General features: G+C 38.1%; 1 protein-coding gene across 1 annotated transcript in view; it reads right to left on the reverse strand.

Annotated features, from left to right (window-relative positions):
* Positions 1-1,411: 1,411 nt before the first annotated feature.
* LOC109462447 (poly [ADP-ribose] polymerase 6-like) overlaps positions 1,412-10,842 on the reverse strand; it is a 10,101-nt gene continuing 670 nt past the window's right edge. The window contains exons 2-8 of the mRNA XM_019759002.1: positions 10,332-10,444; positions 9,514-9,586; positions 8,381-8,500; positions 6,043-6,114; positions 3,182-3,257; positions 2,410-2,494; positions 1,412-1,715 (exon numbers count right to left, since the gene is read on the reverse strand). Of these exons, the coding sequence (XP_019614561.1) occupies positions 1,613-1,715; positions 2,410-2,494; positions 3,182-3,257; positions 6,043-6,114; positions 8,381-8,500; positions 9,514-9,586; positions 10,332-10,444 (642 nt within the window). The 3' untranslated portion in view covers positions 1,412-1,612. The remainder of the gene's footprint in view (positions 1,716-2,409; positions 2,495-3,181; positions 3,258-6,042; positions 6,115-8,380; positions 8,501-9,513; positions 9,587-10,331; positions 10,445-10,842) is intronic.

The raw sequence follows: 10,842 nt of genomic DNA on the forward strand, positions 1-10,842 counted from the left end.
GTTTACGTACTTCAGGTTGGTACCGTATAGACTTACAGGTGGCAATGGAAGCTGAAGTGGCAAACGAGTACATGGAAAATACATACAGAAAGTCTTATTAGTATTAAACAATATGTCATTACCATGGCCAACCACTTCACAAATCCCAACCAATCTCTGTAGAGATTTAATGCTAGGGCAAATCAGACATAAGTCGTCGGCATAAAACAGGTGGTTGGTGATGGACCCACCTACATAACAGCCCACCTTGGCATTGTTTAAGCTTACACTCAAATCATCTATGTATACATTAAAAAGATATGGGGACAGTAAACTACCTTGTCGTACTCCGTTAGTAACGGAGAAGCTGGGGGAAAGGACTGCACCCCATCTCACAAACATTCTTTGATTCGTATACCAGGAAACCAAGAATCGAACTAGATATAGCGGAACATTTCTGTCGATCAACTTTCTAAACAGTGTCCAGTGGTTTACGCGATCAAAGGCCTTAGAGGCATCCATAAAGCACACAAAGACAGGGGACCCTAAGCCCCTGTAGTGCTCGATAATTTGCTTTAACATAAAAACACACATGTCAGTCCCATGTTTAGGTTTAAAGCCAAATTGAGAATCAGACGTCAGAAGAAAAGGCTTCAGACGATTAAGCAGGAGTGCCTCTAGGACTTTCGATAATGCCGAAGTGATCGCAATTGGTCTATAATTGTCAGTACAAGAGATGTTACCAGATTTGTTTTTTACGATGGGAACAATAATAGTGTCTAAAAGGCTACTGGGAATAAAATTATGGACAATGGTAGCTGTAAACAGCAACGACAAATGGACATACAAGCTCGGACCAGCATATTTCAGGTGCTCATTCCTTATACCATCTGACCCACACGCCTTACCATTGGGTAAATTTGAGCTAAAAAGGGCCATTTGAGGGATACCCAAAGGGAAAAAATGTTATTTCTATGGAGATGTACAATGTATCCTTGATAGGTAATTTCCACATTTGATCTGGCATTCTTGAACAAAGTCACAATGCCCCTATGCTGTATTGAAAATTAGTGTAGGGGGTCAAAATTATAGACCAAAATTTTAGCATAGGGGGCCCCTACACTACTATGTGCTAGCTAGAACCCTGTATTACTACCACTCGTGTTTTTGAGTGAACTCTTTCATAATGTGCAAAATATGCAATAAAGCATATTAAATACAAACCACACCTTGTTGCAATCTGAGAACGGTCTATGACTTCCCCAGAATCATGCAACTGTTTAAATCTGCATGTGAAGGTTTTAGAGTTGTGTAGAAAATGAGTGTGTGTTTATCAAAATGTATTCTAGGTGACGACATCTATAAAATAGTAGTGAGTCACGCTTTACCATGAAAAGAGGCCCTTCCCCTACAATGTACATGTAACGTTACATGTATTATGACCCAAACTCTCAATGTACATGTAAGTCTAATAATATTCTGCAACAGCAGTTATTATTTTAGATTCAACACTTATGAAACTAAACAAAAATCGATAAAACGACACTGCTTGGGAAAAGATTGCCTGAAACCAGCATGGCTCTACCCTGCTACATGAACGACCTTGTTCTGATGAACGACCTTGTTCTGAAGGTCAGTCGGTGGCGGTCATGTTGCCGATGGCCCTGAGTATCTCCTTCTGGTACTTCTCCTGTGTGGTGTCCACCATGGAATCCCCCACCTGCCCATCTTCATACCTGCACACAAGTCAACAGTCAGGACTCCACATACTGGGCAGGTAAAATTGGAACTGTGCACTAGTACAGTGATGATGTCTACCTGCACCCACATGTACAATGTACATGTACATGTGTACAACCTTGTGCACACATCAGGGGTTTTTCTAAACAGGGGAATAAGGGAGCTGCTCCCTCATGTAACCAGCCAGCTCCTTTATATCAATTTTCAGATTGAACCCTAAGTGGCTACTTAACACCATTTAGTCTTTCTCAAAATGATATTTTTCCAGTAAAGATGTAAAAGCAATACAACACTATTCTAGCATTACAAACTGTGTTACTCTTATTAAAAAATCCCCCCTTGGTCGCTTCGTTCCTTGCTATGCTTGCGATCTGCTCCCTCATGCTAAATTTTTCTAGAAAAACCCCTGCACATGTCAAATTATGTCAGAATATTCTTTAAAGTGAAGTACCTATTAGACATACATGTAGTGTGAAACTTAGCAAATAGAAACATGGAAGTTAAAAAGACTGCAAAATTGTAGATTTGAAGGAATAATTTTACACAAAAATAACCTTGTGTGCACATGTCAAATTGTTATGTCAGAATATTCTTCAAAGACTTTCGTGAAGTACCTTTAGAAATAGTGTGAAACTTAGCAAATAGATACATGGAAGAAAGACTGCAAAATTGTAGATTTGAAAGACTTACACAAAGAAGAACCTTGTGCACACGTGGTCAGGGTTAGGCACCACCCAGATGTTGTTGTGTTTTCTGAGCTCCTTGGAATGGATCACTGTAGAAATTTATAAAAGAAGAATTACAAAATGCAGGCTTTAACTCATGGAAGAAGCATTGTGTACATGCAAACTACTAGCTTGATCAAGATTTTGAAAATTAAAATTAAGAAGTGTGGATAACAAATTAAATAGCAACAAGTCAAGTTATATTTAGAGTAAAAGTTAGGCCACAGCAAGTAAATTTTATGGATGACATCCTCCGCAGACTCCAAAACTAATGCGAGCGGGCAAACAAAAAAAACATTTAAAAATTTTGACTCAATCATTGTACATTCAAATGGTTTTGATTCAGGGAACATCACATATACACAGCCAGTATCACACATCACTGCATCAAACTAAGAAACGAAACATCAGAAATCAGAGCCTTTTCTAGTCTCCTCTCTTCATAGTTATCTGCCATCCACCTTTCGGCATCTTTGCCCATTTTCAGCATGGTGGCCACTGTCAGAAGCCAGGCAATAAAATTTCTTGTTTTTTCCAAAATCAGGCGAAAATTAATGCGCGCGCTGATGTCATCCATAAAAATTACTTGCTGTGGCCTGATGTACATTATGTATCAGCAAATTTGAACCACTAAAAATCCTTGTGTACATGACATTGTATAGTTAGACAACAAAGACAAAGCATTATATACACGTATAGACATTGAACACTGATAAGTTCCAAGTTCTTAACCTCACCTTCACAGAGTGCTATGCATGTCAAGTTGTCACTTTCTAAGAAACGTTTAGTATTTTCTTTCTTGCCAGTCTTCTCCTGAAATAAACAGAATGAAAACAGGTGAAATTAAAAAAAAAAAATTATTCCCCCACCTAAAAAGAAACAGATTACATTAATATCTAAGTTGTAATTTGGGTATCTTAAAAGATGCAATTATAATACATTGTACATGTACAATGTACAAGTCATGTTAAGGTATGCATCACAAATGCACATGACACACACAGTCTAATAAATGCAAAGACTTGAAAGAGCCCACTGTACACATACATTGTATATGCATAGACAAAAAATTTTTTCCTTAAAAAATGACCCAAAATGCAATAATCTGCACCAGACTATGCTTACTATCATAATGTAGTTATGAATCATAACTTTCACAATGTCTTTTGAAATGGTGTACTGTCTCCTTATTAATATCATTGACGTGCAAATGACACAATGCTATTACCAGGTGTAGCTTTCTCACAAATTCAATTATTGTTTTAGCCTGTGGCTCATACCTACATGTACCATGAACTAATTGTATGTACAAGACTTCATTGTACTAACTTAAGTAAATTTTGATAATCATTATGTAACACATCTGAGTTGCAAATATGCATGAGAATAATTCAATCATAATGGTTCAAATAAAAGTATAATTGATGGGATGCAGAACAATTTTGTTTGTATTTACCAACAAATACCATACTGCCATGCAGTGCACTGCCATGCAAGCATAAATTGGTGTTTGTTTATTTATTACAATGTAAATATACATGCAACAACGCTGAGTCATTTTGTACTGTGTACAGTATTATGTAGCCTGTGTACCATCCGGATTTTCGCTACGCAACGCTCGAAAAATAGCATGGGTACCATCCGGATTTTCATCCGGATTTTCGCTATGCAACATTGCGTAGCGAAAATCCGGATGGTACCCAGGCTAAGTATTATGTCCTAGAAGAAATGAGCATTGAAAAGAAATGACACCTGAAGCCCTAGCACTTTTAGGGGTTGGATCTCTATCTTGTTAGGCCACACCAAGTAAATTTTATGGATGACGTCCTTTGGAGACCCTAAATCTAATGCGAGAGGGCGAAAAAAAAAACAAGAAGGGCACTAAAAAACAAGATGCCTAGATTAGAAATATACTAAGAGCCGCCAAATGTTAGGACACAAATTGAATGAGGTGACACAGTGTAACAAGCAAGAAGTCTTTTATTCATCATCAAAACAGCAATAAATCAGGTGGAACAGCAGTTGTCGTCCTGTCCTGTTTGGGCGTTACGGGTTTCACGTCAATCTAACGATTGGTGGCACTGTCGTGACTCTTTGGTCATAGTTACAGAAAGCGGAATTTCTTGGGGTTTTTTTAGGAACAGGCCAAAATCAATGCGCGCGCGGACGTCATCCATAAAATTTACTTGGTGTGGCCTTACCTAAAACTACAGAGAGTTACAATATGTACATTCAATCAATGCCCATGTTTCAGCAATGAAGGCAGTTGTGAAAGGAGTTAGACAAAAAAAAATCAAAGAGTTACAAAAAGACAATATTAACAGGTAAACCAAAGTCAATAAACACACATAATTACATGTAACTTAAAGCAACACCACAAAGTCAATTTTGTTATTATCATAATTATTATGTAGTGCCATATGTACTGTAATTAATAAGGAATTGGCCTCAGGCAAACAAAAGAAATGTTAAGAAAAATCTTCATGCTAGACCAACCCTGATATTTAACTCTTCTTCATTATATAACTGTGTATAATTGTAAGCTGGAGCATTAGGTAGTGATGCATACACATGTAGTACCTAAACCCAATTTTAGGTTCAGGTCCGGATTCAAGTCCAGAGGTTTAGGTTCCATGGCATATACAAAATTGCATGTTGGCAACCTTGCAATGTTGTATGGGTGAAACTTTGGCCACATAACATGAAGGCCAGTACTTGACGATGCTCGATGGCAATGTTTTCTTCTTTTTGCAGCAAAGATTTTGGAATCTACGAATTCAAAGGTTTTAGGTGGTTTAAAAAGAAAAGGGGTATGTGAAATGGTCTTTTATGGTAATAAGTCCGGACTCGGTTCTTGTCTTTTAGTTTTTTTTGGACTTGAATCTAAACATTCTTACAAGTCCGGATCCAAGTCCAGTGAACCGGTATGCATCACTAGTATTAGGGCAAGGTCCACTAAAGCCAATCGCAGCATTAGTGAGCAATGGTTAAACCAATGAAGGTTAAACACAAGATACGTGTGTTTAAGCTGGATACTTCTAAATGCATGTACACGTATCCATGTGCATGGATGTCAGTTGCATGGCCTGTATTAGTGTACTATATACCAGTCAACCATTTTCAAGAACTTCCAAGAAACAATCCAGACACAACAAAGCATAGAGGGACTGTCTGTGTTGAAGTGATGTTGTTTTGAAAAGAGCAGGGGTCCTTCCCGATGTGAGTGGTTCAAACCTTACAGTCTGGTCTCCGGGTTGACATCTTGAAGCATTTACATGTAGGTCAATTCCTTCCACAAATGTGGTAAATCCTGATATTAAGTAACTAAAGAAAGAGATGTGCAAAAATTTTTGAATATGAAAGCTCACTCTTGATTCACTCCTGACGTCATCACGTTTCTGACTTCCCGAGTTAGTGAGTGGATCACACATCTGACGAAGGTTAAACGTGTTTGAAAGAAAATTCGTGGTGAGTCTCTCTTTTCGTGTTGGAACAAAGGCTTAAACTTTCTAGCTAAAGATGTACGTCAAGCTTTATCGAGGACAGGTATGGATGGTGGTGAACACACGAGTCACAGCACAAGATGAGAGGGACTTACTGATGCTGCAGTAGTCTGATTTGTACACCCGAGGGCCTTGCAGCCTTGCAGGAACCCTTTCCGATGGGGGGTCTGAAATAATGGCCAATCATCAACAAGGCAGTTTACTCACAACACTTGAAGCAGTAGTGTGCAGCACCTTTTACACACAGAAATGTAGTAATCTGCTGCAGCGTAACTGACAGAATTTCCTGAGAACTGGGTATAGCAGTGTTACAACACATTTTGTACAAAGGCAACATTTGCAAAGCAAATGCATAATGTTTACCTTCTCGTGGTCTTGCCTGACAAACTACTACATGTAACTGTTCTGTAACAGTTATATTCTCACTCAAACACATTCATATACTACATGTATATGGTGACCAGACCTTCCAAATTGGTCCTGCTACATGATGTACATAATGTAACCCAACACCACAGGGTGTCTGCTACAGCACCAGTTACCATGGTGACAGACGTCTGGTCCAGGTCATTGGCATTATTTGTTTGGAGAAGAAGTCAGAAGAGGAAGATACTGTGTCAAAAACAATTGAATATTTTCCTTCTGCGAAGGTTAACATAACACATAGTATGACTAGGGACAACAAGCAAGAAAGCAACTTCTCAGTTTATGAAGTTTTGCAAAATTGCAAGGAAAAGGAATGAGGCTGACTTTGTGTAACACATCAGGACACAAAATGAAACACTCCCGACTTTTGGTCCAACAAAGACAAATTAAGGGGGTAAGAGGGGGAAGTTCCTGATATCTGGATATTGACCTGAAAAAAGTCTTTTTTGATCATAAAATATTCATTTTTATCAGCACAACAAGCCACATTTCAGTTTGAATACCAGGTCCTGTATAATGTACATACTGTCATCAGTGTTCGAAATACCTGTCTGCAGTCTGCAATCTGCAGATAGATTTTCAAAATTGCAGAAGAAAAATGTATACAATCTGCAATTTTGCAGCAGGAAAAATTGGCACTTGGGATTTGGCGCTCTTGGCCCCAAGGACAGACAACACTTAAGCTCCTGTTCTGAAACAACAGGAGCTTCTTCACTAATTTGCATCAACCTTGTCTTGACTTGTCTATCTTTTGTCTATCTTTTGTTTCTTTTTGAACTTCCAAAAAATTGTCTTCACTAATTTGCATATTAATCAATAGTTCATGCTTACAAACCTGCAAGATTGTACATTTGTAGTATGGAGGCTTGTGTATTTGCAGAAAGCATTTCCAAATTGCAGAACAAAATTTTGACTCTTCTGCAATATTGCACTCAGCGCTGAAAAAAAGTATTTCGACCACTGCTGTCATGTAGAAGTGGATAATGCACAGTCTTGTCATATGGGGGAAAAACAGCAATCCAAAGGACCTGTTTACCAGTGATTCCAAACCTCTTGATGCAAATGACAATAATTATTAAACAATGACCTACATTTTGTAGCATTAGATAGACCGTCTGTAATTTTAATAAAATTGGTGACTCATGTCAACTTGTTAGTCTTATGAAATTCCATCATCATACATATATTATGAGAATGATATTGACAACCTGTTTTGACCTAATGAATACCCAGTAAATTGTTAATAAATTAAATATATTTCAAGTAATTCCATAGTTAGGATTATGAAACAAGTACAATTTCGTGTGCTGGAAATTCAAACTTGCTTCTACCACTGACAGTACTACAGAATCTGATGAACTTTCAAGACAGTTCCATTATGATAGTTGCTTCCTGAATACCATGACTTAGAACACACCAAATTGATTTGTTGGTTCTCTGACTTTTTTCAGAGATGAAGCGACAGGCCAGGGCAAAAAATAAAAAAAAATAAAAACAGACCTAGGCATCCTATGATAGCCCTAAATGCTATGATAGGAGCCCTGACATCAATATTTGTACCAGTCTGGTTTGGAATTTTGAACTTTAAATTTTATCAAACAATTGCATTCATGGAAAAACGGTAACAACTCTGAAGAGAAGGGACTTCCTTCAACTGTTGGGGGCCAAAATTTGAGCATTTTTGGAGTTAATTCAGAAGCTAAAATGATGCGGGAAAATCTGTGAACCAACAAATCAAATTAACAACAAACCGTAACTCTCGCGAGATCACGTTGGGAAGTGATTGGTCATTAATTATCCTGATGAAGGCGACAGTGGTCGCTGAAAATTTGATCTCTCTGTAAATTGCGTGTTGGAATAAAGTTCAACGTTTTACAACAAATTGAATTGGCATGGCCTCATGGATCATAAAAAGTTTGCTTTCTCGAGTTAACTATGCCTTGTCAGAGATACAGTAACTCAGAGACAACTCAGAGATAATTTAGAGATAACTCAGAGATAACTCACCACCAGCAGAGCCTTGTTCCTGGCAGCCTTGTGACTCCCGTGGCCCATGCAGGAGTAACCGAAGGACACACTGGAGTTGGGACTGAGATAGATCCCACTGCCGTATGCAGCACCATGGAGCTAGAGTAGAAGCACAACAAACATCATAGAGATAAGTAAAATCTGAGATTTTATACCTCTTGGCTTTTTAAAAAATATTATTTTTTATATAGGGTTTTAAACAAAGAATTTATCGAGACCGGACACCCCTCTGTGTGGGGGGTCATATACGTGGACCAGACCGAGAATAGCTTAAACACGTCAAAGGTCAATGGTCGCGACCACTTTCATGCTCAAAGGGGTGTTTTGGGGCCACCAAAAGGCACCATTTTCACGCCCGAAAACACATATACAATAAAAACAAAAGAACGTGCATCATCTGCAGCCCAATAGCAAAACATATACAAAAGATATACAAACTTTCCGTCCACCCAAACGTGAGAAACAGCTGCGAACATGAAAATCGAAATCTCTCACAAAACCCTTCCGCGGAAGGATGTCTCCTCCCCCGGAGGTAATGAGAGGACTGGTTTGTAATCTTTTTTCTGTATTCCTGCACTGATGCAGGTAACATTGACAGGCCTCGAAATTAATTTTTCTTCCCATTGTCCCAGCACTGTCCCAAAAATAGATTTCAATTGTCCCGAAGCAGAGGATTAAAATAATGTCCCAATAATTTTTTTGGGGGGAAGTGTTGTATGACTTCAACTTGAACAGTTGAGGTCGATTTTATTTTGCTCATGTTCACTCCCAATTGCACTATAATTGCAGAGTAGGCAGGAAATTCGGGGGGACTTTTCCGGATCCAAAAGCTGGGATCGACCCATGCCTAATAAACAAATAAAGAACTGACATTCTGATGTAAATTATTTTTCTACCGTCCCAAAAATGTCCCAAGTGTCTTTTAAGTTGTCCCAGCCTAAATTTTAGTGGTTTCGAGCCCTGGTACTACATGTAAATAAACATTTTAATACATGCTAAAATTGCCTCAAAAGACTGCTAAATACTCTGCTCTCTATTGCAACCAATTTCATTCATCAAAATATTAAAAAATCAGGCGAAGTATGATATCATAAACTTAGTCACATCCTCACCTGGTGCTTGGTACCTGAAGCGTTGATGAGGCCATGTCTCAGGATGGAATGCCAGTTTTCTATATGGGAACCACTGCAACATCACAGCAAAAACTTATTAAACGTTGTGTGTGTGTTGAGAAAAACATCACAGACATACACGTACATGTACTATAAATCACCTTCTATTCGTGGCACTTTTAAATTCCCGTTTTTTGTGGTCACTTTTATTGCAAATTTATCCGCGAACAAATAATTTGTTACATTTCTTTTTTCTGCACCCGACACCGCTGAAAACATATAGTTCTGCAAACATGTCCATTTTTCACAGACTGCGAAATTTTGCTACCACAAATATTGATTTACAGTATATTACAAATACTTATATTTTCGGATTTACTTGCACAATTTGCAATCAAATCTTTTTGAAAAAATTACAAAATTTTGCTGAATATACTCTTCCAGGGGCACCTTTACAAAAATGCGTGAAGAAACTTAAATACGAAACATGTTATAACATGTTAAGTCCTGTGGGACCCATATATATATGGGTTGCACATACATGTACATGTACAGTACATGTACCTTCTACATGTATATAGTGCCCTGTGTTTGTACGATTTGGGGGTGTTTTTTGTGCAATGCATCACACCGCAGCGAAATGCAAATGCGGAAGTACATTTGTAACTATGCCACCGCAGGGCAAAAAAAGTCAGAGGTCTGAACTGATTACGACTTCAAATAACTGGAAAATATTGTGTAAAAAAGTCCAGTAGGACAAGGGTTAATATCTGCAGGTAAAACAAAAGTTTGTGAGCGTGGAACAAAGAAATACTCACTGGAATGCGAACAGACTGCCGTGTTGTCTCTTGGCTTCTCGGAAGGCCTGTTCTTTAGCAGGGGGGCTGCTCAGTAACAGGAACTGGTGAGGGGTGTGCATGAACTTAATTCTCTGGGGAGGGGGGTGTATAAATTTAGCATTTGTGCATGGATGATGGAGATCACAATGTACAACTGTTACAACTGTTACAGTTATTTACTGTTACAACAGTTATTTACTATACACTTTAATAAGTTAATTACCTTTCATTCAGGAGAAATTAAACATTTGTGAACTTATAATTATTACATGTTGGCATCAAAATAAATTTTGTCAAAAAACTTTATGATTAAAAGGCAATCTACATATAACATCTGTGTCCATAATATCACCAGGGTCCATAATATCGCCACCTTGAGAAACAGTGTGCTTTAAGATATTTTTACTGCAACATACTTTTAGTATGCACTCCTTCACACATCAAATGTACATACCTAGGGTATGTTGCAGTAAAAATAGCTTTAAGCACA

Source organism: Branchiostoma belcheri, unplaced genomic scaffold (genome assembly GCF_001625305.1).
Source record: "Branchiostoma belcheri isolate BF01 breed outbred unplaced genomic scaffold, Haploidv18h27 scaffold117, whole genome shotgun sequence".
NCBI lineage: Eukaryota > Metazoa > Chordata > Leptocardii > Amphioxiformes > Branchiostomatidae > Branchiostoma > Branchiostoma belcheri.